The sequence below is a fragment of the Cyclopterus lumpus genome, chromosome 1, assembly GCF_009769545.1.
Source record: "Cyclopterus lumpus isolate fCycLum1 chromosome 1, fCycLum1.pri, whole genome shotgun sequence".
NCBI classification, from domain to species: Eukaryota; Metazoa; Chordata; class Actinopteri; order Perciformes; family Cyclopteridae; genus Cyclopterus; species Cyclopterus lumpus.
Genome location: NC_046966.1, coordinates 14,293,906 through 14,315,507, shown reverse-complemented (window position 1 = coordinate 14,315,507; position 21,602 = coordinate 14,293,906). Strand labels below are relative to the sequence as shown.

General features: G+C 42.3%; 1 protein-coding gene across 3 annotated transcripts in view; it reads right to left on the bottom strand.

Moving 5' to 3' along the window:
* Window positions 1-21,602, bottom strand: part of LOC117736655 (endonuclease V-like) — a 48,237-nt gene that overhangs the window by 7,101 nt on the left and 19,534 nt on the right. The window contains exon 8 of one of the 3 annotated variants that reach the window (XM_034542154.1): window positions 15,172-15,242. The exons of the other annotated variants lie outside the window; for them this stretch is intronic. Within the exon in view, the coding sequence (XP_034398045.1) occupies window positions 15,186-15,242 (57 nt within the window). The 3' untranslated portion in view covers window positions 15,172-15,185. The remainder of the gene's footprint in view (window positions 1-15,171; window positions 15,243-21,602) is intronic. 3 annotated transcript variants of the gene reach the window in all.

Sequence of the window (21,602 nt, the reverse complement as noted above, 5' to 3'; positions counted from 1 at the left end):
CTCTGCTGCACATCGGAATATTAAATGGAATTTTGTTTGGATACGCACTGAGGGTTTTATCTGGGGTTAAAATCTGGGTTTTTATCTGGGGTTAAAATAACATGTATGTGTATTGTGCATCTCTGCAATTGTGTGTCTGAGTTGGTGGATTCATATAAATCTTTAAAACAAATGTGCACACACACCAGGGTTTGCCCTTAAGGTCTTTTAATTTCACACAAATCCAAGACTTTTCTGATTTCATCAAAGTTCACTTTTATTTTATTCAACCTTCAACTAACCAAATAAGTTGATTTAACCCGACTCACAGTGAGTTTCTTCTGCGATCTATATTCTTTCATGGCTTCATCTGAGAGCAGTCTGATGAAACAGAATCTCATAAAAATGCAGGCGGCTGGTTTGGTCTCATATTCACACGCACCTTTTATTTTAATAGATTTTTCAACAGCGGTCATCTTACTTTCCCAAAAAACAAAATATTTGTATGAAGAAAACTCTTGATTTGTTACATCTTTGGATTAGCTAAGCATGCAAATTAAAGTGAGGGGACCACTAAGACGTCAACCTTAAAGAAATGGAATTTATGAGTATATCAGATGCAGCATCAGGTCCCCGACTTACAGGGTGTGACGTTAGCAGTGACCTGACTGATTAGGACATGGCAGGGTGACAGGGACAGACACACCTGGCATCGAGTCGGTCCTCAGGAGATGCTCGCTACCTACGCAAACTGCTGATCTATTTCTGGAGAGGAAAAGGACAGAAACACCTCAATTTATGGGCAACTGCAGTGTTGTGACAGGCAACAAGTCAAGATCAGAGCGTGAGTTTTTAAGAAATTGTGCCTTCATGATTCAACATGACATCCACAACACAATTTAAAGGAACTGACACTTTTGCCTAATATTTATGACAGACATTTATAGGAGCAGTAAGTAATAGTAAATAAATTAAAGTAAAAGTAATAAAGTACAACGCAATTCCTGCATAAGGTACACATATTTTACATTGAATGTATATAATCTGTTTATAAAGTACGTATTTTGGTTACACCATCAATACGCAAAAACAACCACGCTGCTGGAGGCCACAGCCGTATTGCTGGGGTTGCTGGAGGGAGGGGAGAGTGAGGCAGACTGTTGTATTGTAGTTGCAGTAGATTTAGTAGTGATAGCAAGAGTGGGTGTAGCTGTAATAGTAACAGAAGCAGCAGTAGCAGCAGTATGAGTAGTTGTAGTAATGCATACATTACACAGTCCTTAAGACAGTGTACAATATTTCACACTGACACACCAAACTAAAGGCAAGTGTTTTTGGCAGTGTTGACATCAACCCACTGGCTTCTTACCCAACAGAATTATGTTAGCATGATATAATAATGCCTTCTCTTCAACCAGTGGAAGTGAAAAGGAACAGTCTGCTATTGTGATGGTTTGGACAAGGATGCATATTTATGTAATATGTCAGAGGTTCAGACGGAAAAGGATCACACCATGTACTGCTCAATGAACTAAACGTTATCAGGTTGATTTCTTTAAATACTGCTTCTGTAAATTGAGATGCAGCCAGTCTCATTTGACTCTACTGCCCCTTTAACAACACCGACAGCATCCTGACTAATCAGGACTTCTGAGCAGAAAGAAAAGTGACAGTGAGAAGTTGAGTCACTGTTACCCCTTACCTGCCTGTCTGTCAATCTCTCCCTGGTTTCTGCTCCAAAGCAACTGTTTACGACAAGCCACATTGCATTGAAAAGATGCCCCCTCATACTGAATTCTGATTGGTCCAGTGTGATACGATTCACTGCCATGTCTGACAGCTGTGTACCAGAGTGAGAAGGTGATGGAGTGGAGGAAGATGGCCGGGACAGGGGAGCGATGAGAAAGGGAGGAAGGGAGGGGCAGGTGTCCAAAAAAGAGCAAGGTGTGATGACAGGAGGAGTAAACAAAGGTGGAGGAAGAGAGGAAAATGAAGGAAGAATAAAGAGATGTTCAGAATGAGAGAAAGGCAGATGGGATTAGAACATCAGAAAAAAAGAAAGAATGTTTGAAGCTGCCTGACATTAAAGTGCACTCGACACCAAAGGGTGGATCGAGGAGGAGGGGGAGGTGACGAGATGGAGGATCCCTTTGTTAAACCCCGTCAGTGAAGATAATTGACATAAAGAATACAATCTGCACCACTGCTTTCTCAGCAGACAAGATTCATCATTGTGCACAGTAATATGCTCTATAACTAAACTATGTTTGCATGCACTGAGAAAAAATAAACACACTTGTGTGAGATTTGAGTTTTAAGTCAAATATCAACAACACTGATTCACTGCTCATCTCACCAGTAAATCACACTCTTGCCTTGCCTGTAGTAAAACACCATATTACTCCGATGCAAATGAGCTGAGGTGGGTGTGATGCATGGAATTGGATGTAGTATCTTCGGGAAACTCGCAGGCGATACAAGCCTGCGCCACTCATGTCGACCTACACTGCACCAGTGTCACCAATATGCACATTAATGCTTATGAATGGCCTGGGAGACGAGGCATTATGGAGGGCTGCGGTGAAAGAGTCCAGAGGCTGTTGGCTCTTTGCAGTGAGTAATTATGCGAGTGAGTGAGGGGAGGTCTTTGTGAGTAGGAGTTGCTAGTGTTCCTCCAGTAATGAGTGAGTGGCACATAAAAAACAACATACCCGTGAGCGCACACATACAAAGAGTGAAAGGTGAGTGAATGAGCACACGTGTGAGGGGGATAATAATGACACTGGCACTACTGATGGCAGGGTGAGATGAGAGGCTGATACTGCAGATCAGCATGTGATTCTTCCAGGGCTTGATTCAACCTGCTGTGCGCTGCATCCTTTATTTTCTATGGGGTTATCATGAGTGTTTGTGGCCATAAGCGTGTGTACTGTATGTGCAGAGGGAAGAGGGAGAGAGCACAATGAAGTGTGTGGGTGTGTCTATGGATAAATATGATGGACAGTTAAGTTAGATAGGTTGCCAGAATAGAAGAAAAGCAAGTGCAGATTTCAAAATAGTGAGACAAAGTGCTTCCTAGGTCATACTGAGGTCATTAGTCCAATGCACCACTGCCTTGTTCTGACCAGATTCCAAATATATTTATTAGCCTTTCACTTGACTGTTCAATTATATTTTTTGAAGCAGTAGATTAGTCAACATAAAGCTAATGTGCTATTAATGTAATATTTTTTTACTGCAGTAAAAACTTAGTTGTGGCCATAAGAACAGATAATGTCCAATGTACACATTTGTGATATTGGCCTATGCAACTAAAACTGAATTGAAATGAATTGAATCATGCTTTGTCATAGATCCAACAGTGATCCATTTAATTCCAGGCAAAGCTTATAATACTGATAAATAAGGCAATATTATAGGCAGATTTGTTATAAAAATAGCACAAAAAAAGGAAATTAACGTGTTTACAACAACTATAAATCTGGGGACCACTGGCCTCAGTGCAGACGAGTGATTTTAATACTCGACTACTCGACTAGTTGAGCAAACCTCTACGAGACAGAAACTTGAATACCAGAGAAATAGACAAACATATTCAGAGTATTGGCTCAGTTCACTCTGTTAAAGTGCTATGGGCAGATGTCTATCAAATGCTCTCTGTAGGATTATTAATATTCATCAGCATCCACTAACTCTAATCAATTTGCACAAATACACACCTCTACAAACATACACAGTTAAAACAAATCATCTTTCCAGTTATTATTTTTTCTGAGATCTTAAGACAACATTAATGTGAATGAGCCTGTGAGTTTAAAAGAGAATCTGATTACTTCTCATGGAGCAAATGCAGAAACAGGGCTTTGAAGAATCCTGAGCAATCCTAATGAACTGAGTTCTGACTATTTTGAAAGACCTGGAAATACAAAGCAGTCTGAGGGAGATTGGAAGATTTCCCAGTATCAACACAGACTCGTATCTTGCTAACAGTGCATTGGGACCTTAGTGTTCATTAGGGGAATGACATAAACATCATATAACTAGTAGTGGAATTATAGTTAAGTTTTAAGTTTTCCTGAGGGTGGTACTTGAGGAAAAGGCCTGGAGGTAACCCAAATCATGATGAAGGTGGGAACCAATTTCACCAGATGTAATCATCATCTGTGGAGATCTTCAAGGCTGGATTACCAATAAGGCAACATGGGCAACTTCCTGGGTGCGCCGGACTTCCAGAAGCCAGTTTCATTGTGAAGCAACTGGTGTACCAAACTTTGTTTGGGAAACACACCACTGAGGCACAATACCAATAACCATGATAAAGCCCTTAAGGTAGGTCCTACTTTATCACCTGGTCTTGAGGTCACATCTTGAAGACGATCCAAGTGTCAAAATGTACTTTTAAGATGTCCTTTATTTCTGTTTAGTGCTTAAATGTGGTATATCCTTAGATTACTTTGTGTTCAATCAAATTAAGAAATGACAAACCTGGAGTCATGTAATATTTCATCATAGGAATACTGTACACAATGTTTCCCATTAGTTACAGAGACTGTGGCAGCTCGCTTTGGGGGTTCTGACCGAGTGTGGAGGAACAAGATCCCCTGAACCCAGAGGACTCTCCCCAGTGCTTCTACTCAAGTAGAAGTACCTTAAAATTGTATTTAAGTACAATACTTGAGTAGCGTAAATGTACAAAGATCTAGCCTCTTAACTTTTCTCACAAAGGACACCAGAGCCCGGGAGCCTATTTTTGCCCCACGGCGCCCCAGCAGGTAAATCCTGCAATGGGGACATCCTGCTCTGAAATAAAGTGTTGAGGATTTCGTGTCCACAAACAGACTGTGTACCTTTTGTTACACCGTACATACCATCAGTTACTATAACAATTAATTTAACACGCATTGGATACAATTGACATCTGGTCACGTTTTACACAACTAAGCTGGTGGGAATTTCATTAATGGCTAAACTCTCCAGCCAGTGGGAAAGGCTTCTGAGAACGTTAATCCCACTCCTGACGAAGCCGAGCATCGCTGCTGACTAAAGCTAGAGCGCAGTGGCCTGCTGGCAGCAACGATGGAGTTACTAGGCAGGGGTGTACTTCACATAACAGCCACTCAATGAAAACAAAAGCCCTGGCGCTGAATGCTGAGACTCTCTTCTTGCAGAAAAATCTAATAACTGATGTTCGCAGCATCTCCTTTGCCTCGTCCAAGGATGACGCGTCCTTATTACAATAGATCGGCCTCAATTGATTTATCTTTAGAAGCCTCACAGAAAAAAAGGTCCCATTGATTTTCTGGTTTAAAGCGAGGGCATGTAAGAAGTACAAGTTTGTGGACACAGGCCACAAGGCCATTTGTCTGGTATTGCAGCAGCTCACCTGTTGTTATAACTCAAGTGCCAGGCAGTGTCGGCCCGGTCATCTATCAATCACACATGTCAAAAAGAACAAGACCCTGCTGACAACGGTGGAGATACACCGTCGTCGGAGACACATCTTGTCAGTTTAAGAGACACACAGCGCTTCTGTTTGGATTTAACCTTGCAAAAATTCACCTTACTCCAATATACATTTACTCCAATTACATCATCATTCTGTTGCAACTGAGGCTAACCTTTATGCCACAGTAACACGACATTGAACATAACTGTATGTCATGATGGAAGTTAGTGGGAAGGACTAGCAGAAGGAGAAACCTTCAGAAACCACGGTTACAAACCATACATCAACATCCACTCCTTTATTACCGTTTGCATACAGTTTTTTTGTAAATGTATTATTAATAAAGCGCCTCAAGTTTCTTTCCAAAAACGACATTTTACAAGATTACATTTGAACACATTATAATGTGATAATTTACCTCCACTGAATAGAGCTTGAACACATCATATAATTCAATATCATATAACTCATAATATAACTCAATGCAACCTTTTGGTTGTGAGCTCAGTTAATTATCCAAGCAGGACTGTGCTGCCCACCGGCCACTAACAACTGACATTAACTAGCTCTCCTTCTGCCGATTTCAAAACAGAGTTCTTGCTCACAATGTATGTATTCTATGAAGGCGGTAGGCTACACCATTAGTCTCTAAGCCTAATACCTGGGTCTAAGAGATGAACTATTCTTTTAATGGAGGTTAAATAAAAAGGCAACAATGGTACCGTAGAGTACAGTTACACTTTCAGAATTTTGGCATCAACTTGGTATCAAATTATCAGTTCTCGTGATATCCCTATGAGGGACTGAGCAATAATAGCTAAACAGATAATCACAGCCAGTTTGTTGAAGACTGAAATAACATAAAATCCCTTTGAGAAACATTCTACAGCTTGAGTCATCTACAGACCCGTCTCCTGCTGTAGTGATGTTACTAGCTGTGTTTCATTGTCAAGCCAATTGTAAGTGAACTTTGGAAATGTCACCAACAAATAGAAATGAGAATTAAGACACATTTTTATTAAGTGGCAACCCTCGGTGCTGAGAGACAAAGCCAACACATAAGTGCCAACAACTGCAGTTCCTCAAATGGCCACTTAAGCTTGGCTCCAAAAGCAAGTCAATCCCCACAGACCCCCAAACCCGATTTAGCAGCAGAAATAAAGATGTTGGTACACAACATGGGTTAGGCCTCTATAGCTAATCTTTTATATAATTGACCAGTTTAAGTTATATTGAGGCTTAAAATTAGTCAGAATTAGGGTGTGGCCACTTTGAGTGACAGGTGGGTGCCATCACAGGTCGCTAGCTGCTAGCTGTCTGCTCTGCTGCATCACCCAAACCGCCTCAGCTCCACTGACAATCCCCCTCTTTGCCTGTTTTTGGATTAACCAGGAGTTAGGCACTGCCAATATGGCGGAGCCATCCACTTCTTAAGCTCTTAAGAAACCTATGGGTGGTGTCACGGAGACCATGTCAATATATTATACGTCTATGGTTTACATAAACTGCTTGCATGGCTGTAATCTGCCAGCAAGCAGAGCACATGAAGTTGAAGTTCAGAAACAGATACAAAACTAACCCGGTGTTTCCCAAACTTTTTTCTGGAGGATCCACCGCGTAAATAAACATTCCTGACCATCAGTACTGCCATTTCTGAATCACCTTATATTACTTGAACACGGTAAATGAAAAGAGATATAATATATATATATATATATATAATCCTTTAAGCGCATCAACTTTATTTCGACCGTGAAAACTTGGTTTCCGTTATTAAGGCAGTTTACTCAAATACAAATTTGTTTATGCAATTCTTTAAAATGGACATCAAATATTTAAATGGATTTTTTCAACACAGTAGTATGCCATATCCATCTATGGCGTGACTCTTGTGACACAGCTGCCTCATAGTGTGATTTAAAGTCAAGGCTGCATCATGGTGACGGGGTGCTGGTGGGAACAGTTTCCACTTCCTATCGGTAGCTAAAGGGATTAATTTGTAACACTCTTGCTTCCCACCTTTTCATACCCGAGTCTCAGCATGACTCCTTTATGTTTAGTGAAATCCTCCTGAAGAAACATATATCTGTCAGTGTAGCCAATTGAACATGTGTTTTAACTTTATTCAACTGAAATAAAACCGATGAGCTCTTCTTCTTCAGCATACAGTTATTTTGCCATTGGGAAACTGTATCTACCGGTCTGTCAAAAAGTAAATGAAGCAATGTTTGCTGCTGCTCGTTTTCTCCATCTGCCCAGTCTCAGACCCCACCCACTTATACACCCACCTTCCCTCTCTCTTCCCATCTCTCATTCCTGAGGCTCAGCGATTGTTCTTGTTATCACTGAGGAGTGCACAGGGGTTTTGTGTCAGTGCGTATGTGTTTGACGATGAGGCGACGTTGGTGAAAAATGAGGCAGTTGGTGGCAATTTATCAACACTTGAGAGGCGGTGTGGCAAAGGGAGGCGAGGCCGCGCACAATGCTGAGGGTTTCTGTGAGGGCAGGCATGATGAAATGGATGCGGTTTCTCTTCCGCTGCCTCAGACAGAGGATAGATGAAGAGGGAAAGAGAGAGGGGAGGGTCTTTCCTGTATCTGCAGGCTTCCACATGAAACATCGGCTTTTCTCCCACAGCTACTCCATCCACATCATCCCAATCTCCCTCCTCCTTCCCTTCTCATCCCAGGGAGTCAATCTTTAAGGGTTTGCTCTTGCAGTACACATTTTTTTCCTTTTTTCTCTCTTTCCTAGATAATTTGTATCGTTGTTGGCATGGAAACAGATGACAGAATGCCGATACAGGGAATTAAATTCTTTCACAGTCCAATGATGCCATGTCAACACTCTCCCTCGCTCCCACCCTTTAACTTTCAAACCATCTCTTGATTCATCTCCCTCCCTGTTACCTGTGGTCTCAATCCCCTAAATCAGCATGCACACACACACACACACACACACACAAACACACTGTAACTGTACTATGCCAGCCCCCCTCACTCGATGCCTGCAGCTGCCTCAGGCATACTGAAGCGCTCTCCACTGGGAGGAACACATGGTGGGAAAGACGCATCAAGGCGAGTGATAAGAAGCAGCAAAAAAAAGGGACAAAGACATGGACACCAAAATTCCCGGGGAGCTGATTAATAAAAATAAAAAAATCCTCTTGGCTGAAAGTTGCCCTTCACTAGTTCAAAATTACTGATGACTGATGAAAATGCATAATGTGCCAATGATTTTTTTCTTGCTGCCAGATAAGGGAGGAGCCAAACAACAGATTACCGAGGGCTGAATATATACAAAGCACAGACATGTTTTGATGAAGCCAAGCCAGTGAAACTGGAACAAACGGAGAAACAATAAATTAAGAAGGTAAAACAAGGAGAAATAAGAAAAGGAAACAAGATAAAAATAGATGACATACATGGGAGGATTCTTAAGTGGAGAAAAAATGGCTTTATCGTAACTCCAGCTTCTTAGCACATGGCGCTCAAACAGAATGTGATAAAATGTATTTTAACGACAAGCTGTGCTTCCTGGCTGCAGCTAATGCAGCATATAAAACTGGTTGATTTGATTTTTCCATAATAAATGGTCTCATGTTTTTGGCCTTTTTGTGAAGACAGTACAAAAGAAACAAGAAAACAAAATGTACTTCCACAGAACAAGTTCCAATGGCTGATATGGTCTCTTAAGATTTCAAAGCAGCATTAATTAGTGATTTTGGCTGCCAAAAGCTTCACATAACACAAACGTGTGGCCTTATAAAGTTGTTTCGTCTCACTTGTTAGCTGCCTGCTGCTGCTGAAAACAGGGCTAATGAAAAGGATGAGACATAATCAGGAAAACCATGTGCTAAAGAAGGCTAAACTACTGAGCCGACCTACTGTTGATATAAAAGATATAAGTGCAATCTTGATTCATACTTTCATTGACTATATTTGAAGATTTGTTCCCCCATCTATCATCTTTCCACTTATCCAGGGCTTGTCAAGACACACCTCTCCCCAGCAATGCTTTCCAGCTATTCTTTGGGAACCCCGAGGTGTTCCCAGGCCAGGTGAGATGTAAAATCCCTTCAGCGTGTTCTAGGTCCAACCCGCGGGGCCTCTTTCCAGCTCGATGTGCCCGGAAAAATAAAACTCAAAAGAGGTGTCCAGGAGGCATCCAGATGCCCATAATGCCTCACCTGGCCCCTTTTGACGCAAAGGAGCAGCAGGCTAAGCCCAGCCACCATACGAAGGAAGCTAATTTTGACCGCTTGTATCCGCAATCTTATTATTCCGGTCACTACCCAAAGCTCATGAGCATAGGTGTGGGGCGGAAAGTAGATGGACTGGTCAGAGTTTCTGAACCGCCTGTGGATCTCACGCTCCATTTTACCCTCACCTGTGAACATGACCAAGGGAAATCTGAACGCCTTTGCTCTGGGCAGTGACTCACTCTCAACTGACTCCCATCTGAGCTGTTTGAGAGAAAAAAACGGAGAACAGAGTGGAGAACAGCGAGCCAGAGAGCCAGAGACCAACGGAGAGTAAACATAGCATATCATAATATACTGTATAAGGCTTTGTGCCCTGAGTCACCTGGACATGTTTTATTTACTGTTCATTTGATACAGAATTGGCATCAGAACGGTTTGCTCCACAGTTTGGCTCAGTCTGGGCCGAGAGCCTGGGCCACGCACCCACAAAATGGTTTAGTAGACTTTGACATAGTTATTATTATTGAACCAAACCAGATCAATTCTAACCTTAAGGCAAGACTACCTTTTGAAATCTAAATTAAAACATTATTTATCTTACAAATGAAAAGTTAATTAAAGCAATTAAACTAATCGTTGCTGAATTCTCAGGGGTGTTGCTGCAATAGTTGTGTGTGGTCTGGTGTGACCAAGAGCTTATGGCTAATGTTAGCCAACTTTAACAAACACTACTGAGTCAGACTTCATGGCTCTTCTCTTTGCTACTGCTAAACTGCATTTACTTTTTCAAAGAACTCAATTTGGGCACACTAATTAACAGTTAGATTGTAAATGTCAACATAAAAAGAAAAAAGACTAATTAGTCAGCATGAGTTTCAAACTGGGGACATTAGTTTTATTCTTGACCGAACAAGCCATCAAAAGTCCAACATGAAGTTACACATGCTTAATCCGCGATGGCCCAATTGGTCAACAAATCAGCCTCAGCGGGTTAATCTGAATTAACCTTATGGCATGCATTGAAGTGAATTTAGAGCTATGGAGCAGGGAGATGAAACATTCACTGCCTCTAGACCTCAGTCCTCCAGTTAATACTGAGTTGAAGAGTACCTGAAGCAACAAGCTGTGTCCCTGTACCACTATACCTTTTTAATGAGAGTGTCTGCTTCCAACAGAGCTCATCGCTTGGGCTGCCTGCCTCTGCAATTTTTCCATGACATTTTACAAATGTTTTTGAAAAGGGCAGTAAAGTTTGCATAACAGCATGATTGAAACACATTCCACAGTTGAAGCTGAAGGGTCTTCTGGTGGATTATTGATAGTTTGGGACTATGTGCTCATGGTCACATATAATAAAAGCAATAGTTAAAGTTATTGTATTTGTGGCTGTTCTGGTAGTGAAGTGGTGGACGCATATCACCTTGTTGCTGGTATAAGTCCGGTTGGGATCATTGTTGCATATCATCAGCCCCTCTTCCTGTGCTTCCTGTCTCATTATATCATAAAATGAAATAAAGGTAATGTTTTTGACACTTTGACAGTTGAATCCATTATTTGATCATTTGATCATTCTTTTACCTTCTAATTTGTGTAGATTTTTACTGTATACTGACTTGGACTTCTGTTCTCATAGAATCTTGTTAAATTAAAGACTTTGTTCTGCTCCCCAAAAGATCTGTATTTTTTAAATGGAGAATGACTGTAAACTAGTTTCCTCTCTTGCAACTGTGGACAGAGTCTACCATGACATTTTCCACTTTATTTTATTTTATTTTGTTTAGAAATATATCCACCCATTAGCTAAACGCACTTATCCTTTAAAGGGCAGCCGTGCCAGTCAATCACAAGGCTGACCCAAGGAGCGAAGCAACCATTCACATCTTTGAGCAATTGAGTCATCAACCCAAGTTGCATGCTTTTAGACTGTGGGAGGAATAATACAGGAGAAGATCCATTAGTAATTTCTTAACTGTACCCATATTTTTTGCGGCTTCCATAGTCACAAGTGCCTCACTATACAATATAGTATAACACAAAAGAGTACAACACTGAAGTCCCAATATTGGGGGAAAAAGAAAAGGTGCTCAGTAATTTCACAGTCCCAACTCTGATATAAGTTGGGCTGGCAGGTCAAAATGGAAGCAGAGTGAGTGCAATCCAAAATAATGCACGATGGCCTGTAAATATGATGGCTTTTGTCCAAATGTTTTTAATTTATTTTATCTGAAGAGGTAGAAGCAATCTGATTTGGTTTAGGTATCTGTACACTCACAAGGCCATTCAGCAATAAAAGCAATCAATAGCAGTAGAAAAAGTTAAATCAAGAAACAAGCAGCATATCACTCTGTCACTCGAACCACTGAGAAGTTTCTATCTTCTTGCCTTGACTCTTTTATTTTACAGGCATTGATTTTTCCACACTCTTGCTCTTCCCCTCTCCCTCCCTCCACACCCCTGTTGTTTCCCTCCTCTGTTCAGATCTCCTCATCTCCTTTCCTGCTGCTCCGTCTTTCATGTCTCTCTCCTTTCTTTGAGAGACAGAAACTCTATTTCTTTTTGTCTGCCACCCAGGGACACAACCCGCAGTCCGCTGTTAAGATGCTCGCTCCCTGAGAATATATGTGCAGGTGAACAGATACTGATCACGATGCTACAGTGAAGACTGATTCAATCAGAAAAAGCTGGTAACCTGTGTTCACAACGTGTCGGAAAACAAGTGAATGCAACATTGCACAAATATCGGGCCCATGAAGAAATCCAAGGTGAGAAATAAAATAATTAGTTTCTTTTAAATCCTTAAATCGTTTTACCTTTAACTCTTACATCTAGTTCAGCTCAGCTCTTAAAGCCTTTACTAAAGTATGATCACACCACTACATCATAGTCACACATGGTCACTACTACAGCATGATCACTACTACAGTATGATCACTACTACAGCATGATCACTATTACAGTATGATCACTATTACAGTATGATCACTGGCCTTTATTTCTACTAAATTTAGTGAAATATCTTAAGTTCCATCCATCCATTTTCAGCCGCTTAGTCCGGGGTCGGGCTGGTGGTGGCAGCAGACCCAACAGGCTGATCCAGACTTCCCTCTCACCCGCAACATTCGCTAGCTCATTCTGGGGGATCCCGAGGCTTTCCCAGGCCAGCTGCGAGATATAATCACTCCAGTGTCTCCTGGGTCAAACCTGGGAGGCGTTCAGGAGGCATCCGAATTAGATGCCTGAACCACCTCAGCTGACTCCTTTTGACACAAAGGAGTAGAGCCTCAACCCCAAGTTCCCTCATGATGTCCGAGCTCATTACCCTATCTCTAAGGCTGAGCCCAGCCACCCTACGGAGGAAACTCGCTTGAATCCGCGGCCTCGTTCTTTTCGCTCACGACCCAGAGTAGGTGAGGGTTGGAACGTAGACCGACCAGTAAATTGATAGATTTGCCTTCCGACTCAGTTCCCTCTTCACCAAGATGGTCCGGTGCAGCGCCTGTTTTACTGCTGCAGCCGCACCAATCAGTCTGTCGATCTCCCGCTCCATCTTACCCTCACTCATGAACAAGACGCTGAGATACTTCACTTATGGTAGGCACTCTGTCCCCACCTGGAGGTAGAAATCCACTGGTTTCCGGCAGAGCACCATGGCCTCAGATTTGGAGGGGCTGACTCTCATCCCCGCCGCTTCGCACTCGGCTGCAAAACGCCCCAATGAATGCTGGAGGTCACGGTGCGAGGAGGCCAACAGGACCACATCATCTGAAAGCAATCCTGAGAGCCCCAAACCCGCCGTTTTCCATCCCCCGGCTGCGCCTAGATATCCTGTCCAACATCCACCGAGAACGAATCTGACTTAATGCCACGAATGCGAACACAGCTCTTACTGCAGGCGTACACAGACCGGGTAGTCCATTGCAACGAGTACAGCACCCCATACTCCCGCAGCACGCCCACAAAAACCCCAGAGGGACCCGGACAAAAGCCTTCTCCAAGTCCAAGTTCTCAAAGCACATGTAGACTGGTTGGGCAAACTCCCAGGACTTGTGAGTGTAAAGAGCTGGTCCACGGTTCACGACCGGAATGGAATGTTCCCGACCCCCATGCAACATTGAAAAGACGTGCCAGCCAAGACAGCCCAACAATGTCCGGCCCCTTCAGCATCTCAGGGCGGATCTCATCCACCCCCGGCGCCTTGCCACCAAGGAGCTTTTAGATCACATGCCTGAAGTGTATGGTACACCAGATATAGCTGCAAAGTACAGTGTGTCCGATCGAATGTGCCTGGAGCCTGTTGAGCGAGTGAGAGGGTAAAGCTGGGTTAAGGCCTAGAGGAACCTGCTACAGCCCTCCTTACTCAGCACAAAGCCTCCCTCCCTGTCTCAGTCTCTTTGTAGAGAAGCTGATCAAAGAGCAGAGTGCGCTCAGAGGATTCACCCCGTCAGGAAGCTTCCGAGTGGATGAACACGGACATCCCATTTTGTTTCCCAGTGGGGTACGGTGAGGGATGTGAGAGTGCACACACACCCTCGCAAGCCTGCGTGTGAGCAACTGTGAACAAAACTGTGAGTGTGAGCTGCTGCACTTTGGTTCTGAATGTACAATGCTGTGCTTCTTTTAAATACTTTGCATTGGAGGGTGTGAGCAAAAGATTATTTAGTTTTTCGAAGTATCTGAGTGTGCAAACGGTCTGCAGATTTGATCTGTAGTGAGGAAGGTAGGGTCAAAGTGAGCGGCACTGCCTGTTATTTCAGATGAGAATCATAGGATCACCTCACTGTTCCATTTCTCTCTTTCTGCCTGTGAGTCTCTGCTTAACCTCAGGCGTCACGGTGCTCCTAAACTTCCACCCCTGCTCAGCAGGGTGGAGGTGTGTAACATCACATCAAAACGGGAAACCTTGGTCCAAGGTCCCACACAAGAAAATGAATCCCAACCAGCTACAGGTCTGTTGGTCACTTGCTGACCTCTGACCTCCCTTCTGAAAGGTGATACATTTCCTGACAGAGATTAGGACCTATGCTGTGTAGTCTACACAGTGTTTGTAATGTATGACTATAAGTTCACAGGTTTGATCTAAACCTTTGGATCTTTCCTCTGCCTCTACTATATGATCAAGCTAATAAGGCAGAAATAAGACATTTAGTTTGTAATGTATGACTTTAATTTCACTGGTTTGATTTAAACTTGCCCCTACTGTGATCGAAGGAAAGAGACAATTAATTGTATGGCAAATCCTGAAACAATCTTCAGTTTTTTGATGGTACCAGAGTGTTTATCCTCCTCTACAACATTTGCTCAATTTACCCAGCAAATTAGATGAGAATAATTAGGCTTTATACCGACAAATGTGGCTTTACTTTAGGATTTGGGGAAATTCATTGATGAGTCACATGCTGTGGCGTTTAAGCCTATTTTAAGCCTGTGTAAATCAACCCTCTCACTATGTGCGAAGCTACCACTAATAGAAGGTATGTGTTAGTGTGAGTGTGTACATCAAAGTGTGAGAACCCACATGTGTAAGGTGCATTTTGTCACTTACCTAATTTCTTTGTTTCATGTATCTGCACCTGGGAAGTGTATGCGAAGGTATTCTCTGGAGCGATAGTCAGCCTGTGGAAGGAGTTAGGAAGAAGATAGAGGGAGCCAGTGAAAGACAGCGAGAGAGAGGGAGACAGAAAAAAGAAAAAAAGGAGAGGGAGAGATTCCACATTTAGCAAGCTGTCAGAAACAGTGTTAAGCTGCAATCAGAAGTGAGCAAGAACGCACAAACACACAAAACACATTTGAAATTAAAATGAAGTGCCTCGATGCTGACTTTACACGGAACAAACCGAGCTCTTCTGTTTGCTGCCAAAGCTGACATACAACGTAAGTCACTGTGAGACACAGTGGGTTGTTTGCACAGGTTTTACTGAGGCTGCATTGCCTTCTAAACATCATTAGGATGTTACAGCGCCTGCACTCATGTAAAAAACTCTTTCTGTGATCTTCGATGGGGCTCCACAAGTGACAGAAATGCACCATTTATTATACAAGTGTTGCTGTAGGTTACCCTCAACGAACCATGGTTCATAACATACCCAAACTTGTGCTATGAAGACATGAAGCTCACCATCGTAGCAACAATGTGTTGGAGTTACTTAGACTATTGTATTGGGAAACTAGCGAGGTCAAAGAGAAAGCTCAAAGGACTAGCTTGCGTGTACCGTATCGTCTCGTCACATTGCAATACTCTGTTGTTCCACTCACTTGGTGCCAGCATAGTGACCATGTTTTTCTCTCATATGTATGCTGCACAACTCTTGACGACCGTCCATGGCTTGTTGGCGAAGCAGACTCACGGAGCAAAATATGGCTGTAAAGCAGTGGTTCCTAACCTTTTATTGTCGCCCCACACTTTTCCTCTCTCAATTTGACTCCACACAAAATAAATAATTGCACTGGTAAAGGGGATTTAATGAGAAATACCATTCCTGATTATAATATATGTACATATTTCTTTCTCCACAATCATCTAGTGAAACCTGGGAAAATGATCTCCCCACATTAGGGTCCCGAGTTATAAGTTGTACCTATACTTATGAAGGTAACCTCGACTGGTATTCCAGTCATTGCACACTTGCTGGGAACTGAACTGTACATATAGTTCACTGTACATATTTTCACATTATTTTTGTTCCTTTTGTGTACATGTTTTGATTCCTGGTGTCGGCTGCTTATATATCTTGTAATACAATAATAACACAGAAGCTCCATCTAATGAACCAAGACCTTGTCAATGGTAGTGGCTTCACATTACAGCTTTACATTTTCCATCCTTACCTTTCACAATAAAAGCCCTAGAATTATACACTGGAATACTGCTTATGAGAGTACACTCAAATTCACTCAGAGCATTTCATTAAGTGGTAACTAAACAAAAAAGTGTATAGTACTGCACATACGTATCTCTGCAAGGATTTGACCCGTGTGAAATGTGAAGAAGAAAAAACACACACACACACACACACTAATTAAATAAATTATATGCTACCTGGAAATGTAGCGTATAATCCTACTCATTTTATTTGTTCAGACTGCACACAAAGTGCCTGTGGTGATCAGAATTAGTGTAGCAGACAGAACCTGCAGTGGCTAACAAGCTAACCTGCTGCACTGTACAGACTGCAGCTTGCTGCCTTGTGGGTAATAATAATCTGAACATAAGTACTCAACAGATCCAGGTAGAAGCTAAAGCCGGAGAAATTTCAGAAGCCCCAAAACAGAACAGGACAACAGCTTTAACAGCGAAAAATTATGCTTGGGGTCATGTAGACACACACAAACAGAGCAGGTCCCAACACGAGTAACGCTGGCCCATCCACCTCATCTGCCATTCACTGCTTGATGGGCACAATGGCAGACACATTTTCCACATTTTCCTTTGAGCTGTCTCAGCAAAACCACACTTAGGTGTCTGCTTTGTCACTTTAGTGTTCATGATCATTGGATCAGCTTTAAGCCATGCCACCACTTTGGTCTCGAGAACTATTGGATGGTTTCCCTAAAACTTAAAGTGAGACAATGACTGTGTTTACGGGCACAACATATTCTGGTTTCTGCCCTTATTCCGACAGCACATTATTCACTAAGCTGTTTACATGGCTAATGAAAATTTATATTCCACTAATATTTCCGTGCATACTCCGATTAACTTAAAATGCCTCTATGATGCATGTCCTTTCTTTTATTTCTAACGTTATATTATAATTTAGCATTTATCATAATGTACTCACAGTGGTTACTGTTCAGTAAGAATTACACAGACATCTGTGCATCTGTCATCCAGCAACTTTTCCTAATTTTGATTCAACTTTATTATCAGTTATTTTTACCAGAATCAGAGATAAACTTTAAAGGGCATCTTAATTACTAACCAACACAATGCAGAAGCCCTACAGATAAACGTTTTCACCTTTTTGCCAAGCGTTACTAAATTAGAAGATGGTTACAGCTGTGTTGTTTGTTCGCTATAGGTGTAAAGCTACAGCCAGCAGCCAGTTAGCTTGAGGAGTTCATTAGTGAGCGGCTGGTAAGTGGATTAGAGAGAATGTAAGTATAAGCCACTTCCGCATTGGCCTCACTTCTCAGAACCAGGTACCCAATGCTGCTATCCGAGTCTGTATCTTACCGATATCAGTGTCGATATCAGTACATCCCTTGTTACCACCTGCGGTACACACGAGAGAGGTATCAATCTCGTCTTCCAACCTTTGGCAAGAAAGCATTATAAGGCCAGTTTTCAAATAATTAAATTATTCCTTTAAAGCAAGAGAAAATGTCACTGAGGCAGTCGCTAGAAAGGAACCCCAAATTCCCAAGTGTACGACCTAATTAGACAGTGTGAACGTATACACACCTCACCAATAAAACACAAAAGAAAATGTCCCACTTTGGTTTAGGGAAACATTAATTTTTTCTCTGTCTATCAAAGGGAAAATGGAGGGAAACAATATTAAATTTAAGAGGACGTAAGAGCTGCGTTGCTGTAGAGCAAATAAAACCCTGAAGACTGAAGTCTGATCATTTCAGAGCCGGTTTCCTCGTTCCATAGTCCCTAGCAAGGTGGGAATGCACAGGTGAACACATGTGCACTGATAGCTCTCTGCAGGGGCTTTTGGCAGATTTCTGCCCCCCCCCCCCCCCACACACACACACACACACACACACACACACACACACACACACACACACACACACACACACACACACACACACACACACACACACACACACACACACACACACACACACACACACACACACACACACACACACACACACGAGGTGTCTGAGTTCTGGCTTTGGTCCAGTGGCCTGGGGCAGATCTTTATCCTCCAGCCCTCCAAAGCCCTTCAAGCCCTGCAGCTATACCAGTCTGTTCTACTCCTTAGTCCTTTCTATATCCCTCCTTGCTTTACCAAATAATTTTTTTAATTCTTCTTCTCTCTGGAATCCACCTCCTCTGACTTACCTTTTTTTTTTCCATCATTCTAATCATTCAACTTTTTCCTCCAGATCTCTGTGCTTCCCTGTCTCTCCACCCACCTCAGGGCTGCTCTTTCATCTCTCTGTGGAGGTCCAGAGTCCAGTGGCTGAAGCACCAGAATGTCAGACAGCCATATATTAACATTTAGACAGCCTCTGGCTCCGAATGGGAGCTCCGAATTAAATCAGTCACATCCTCTCTGCACGTTCAGAAAAGTTCCACGAGCCGACTGGTACAGCTGGCTCCAGCAGAGCACCGGTGTTAATCTTCACAGGTGTTTTACCCCGTCAGTTGTCCTACGTGACTGTTTCATAGGCTTCACTTTCTCTTACTTTTTCCTCTAAGACTTGTCTGTTCTCTTACAATTCCATTAAACACACTGTGCTGTGTTGCCATCAGTGTCAAGTCAATTTGATAGTCTAGCTTCTCTACGGAAAAAAAGAACAAACACGGAAACGTGTGTGTGTCTCATTCCAATACGTGTGGCTGAAACTACCAACTATTTTAAATATTGATTAATTTGATTAATTTTTTTAAATGTATGTAATGTTCAACAAAACCTAAGAAAACAGTGAAACACACCCATCACAGATTCCCAGAGCCCAAGGTGAAATTTTGAGATTGCTTGTTTTATCTGAACGACAATCCAAAACCCAAATATGTCTAATTTACACAGATATAAAAAAGAGAAAAGCAGTAAATCCTCACATATGAGAGCCTAGAGCAAAGTCAATCATTCAAACAAAACCTTGGTTCAGAAATACTACTAAATATTGGATGAATTGCTATAATATTTGGTCCCCAGGGGAAGAATCCTAATGACTGTGGTGATCTTCAAACCTTTTCACTAGTTCCTGCTTTTCAAAATGTCAGTATGTTCAAAACTTGGGAGGTAAATAACTGCAAAATGAATGATATTGCCATCTGCCTCAGCTGTGCTATGTGTGTAATCCTAATTACCAAAGAATAGCCTACACAAACATTATACGTACTGATTTTGTGACTTTTAGTCTTGTTGCCTGACAAATAATGAACTGACAATAAACATTTTTGAAAACTGTAAAGTCCCGAGTTTGATTTCCAAGCATGTGGCAAAAATGCCAAAAGAAATCTTAAAGCTTATGGTTGGTGATTAATTTTCAGTAGATCGACTTTGTAAAGGAAAGATAGTTGCACACTTGTAGCCACCATGAGTCTCGGATTTCATGTCGAAAAGTGGGTATATTATAAAATTATTAAATACCCTTTGCTTTAACGAGTGTGCGACTATTTTTCCTTCACATTTGCATCATCACCGTGGTCAGCACCTCTCAAACGCAGCTGTGCGTTCCCCCTCTCTCTCCTCCAGTACATTGACTATGCTATAATAAGGCAGCGTACTTTGGCCAGAGACTCATTGAATCTTTTCTAATTCATTATCTTTATGATTCAGCCCAGCAGAAGACAACCAATATCAACTTCCTTATTGAATTGACCAGTGCAGTGTCCATACGGAGTGCATGCCCGTTTAGAAACAAGCAGATTGCTTGGCTGATTGCATTGTTTGGTTGCAGTATTTTTGGGGGGGATTGCTCGTTCAGAGCGGGACGATTGCTTGAACCACCAAAGGGCTGCATTCTCAAGAACTGCTCATCTCTAGTTGACAGCAGTGAGCTGAAGAAAAGTTTGGTTGTAACGTTAGTATATTCAGAATGCAGCAGCAAATATGAACTGCATTCATGAGCTGTGGCCTGTGAGGGATCGCTGCCTTTCCAGGCATAATTGACCGAGTCTGCAAAGCCCTGAAGCCCCACCTCCTGCAGTTGCACAGAGAGCCAACGCTTGTGTATTGAAAGTTTATTAATATTGAATGTGTCACATGTCCAAATCTCACCCACATCGACACTGCACATCCTTTGGTCCCCTACAATACACCCGCCAATTGTGAAGTAGATCGGATGAACAGTTCCCGATATTTGGAAAGAACACCGACAGACAGAGACTCCCTTATCGATTGATGCAACACAAAACATTGTGGTACAGTGTATATTGATTGGCAGTTTATCATTATGACCAGAAATACAACTTAAAATAATTGCTTATATTGTTCCACATCTATTAAATGTGTAAACAAGCAAGTAGCAAGTAGTAGACCTGCAGTCTCGCAGCAGCCACTTTAGTACAAAACTCTCCCCCTGAAATAACAACCGGGATGAACATTATTATTTTAACCCAAACTTTGAGTTTTTCCAAAAACATTACCAAAGCTTGACTGTTTTGAAGATGTATCATGTGGGAGGCGTGTTCTGTAGGAGTGAGCGCTGGCAGATAGACCTCCTTGAAATAAGAACCTGTTTGCTAGTACATTTGCCAGCTTAATAGAGGAATGTCAGTGTTGCGTTTTCAGATTCTTCTTTTCTCCCACCTGGAGGAAAAATCTGTGAATGCAGCTTTAAAAGAAGCATTTGTTGACTCCAGATCCCCAGTGGATGTAGTGGAATTTGAAGAGGTGTATAGCACGTAAATGTGCAGTGAACAGGGATCCATGTCCCCAAAAACAAGCACTGGAAGTTTCTTGTTTCTTGTTTAGTCTTTCCTGACACAATACTTTACAGGTAAACCTTGTGCACAGTGGCTCTGGAAAACAGAGACAATTCATTGCTGGAACAGCAGAGCAGAGACAGGGTGGAGCACATTGATGGTGTGAAATCCCTGTAAGGATAATTCTTCGTAGTTAGCGAGTCTCAACGGTCTCACACAGTCTGGTACTTTCTTGTTGCTGTCGGCAGCCTCGTTGGAGTAAATTGGCGTGTGCGTGCATGTGCACATTGGCACGACTCCATGTGTAAGTGCGTATGTGTGTGTGCTTACTACGGGCTGTGCTTGTGGTACTGCAGAGGTGACAACAACCAAAAATACACTAGCTCTGCAGGCCTGAATTATTCAGAGGGTGGAGACGGAGC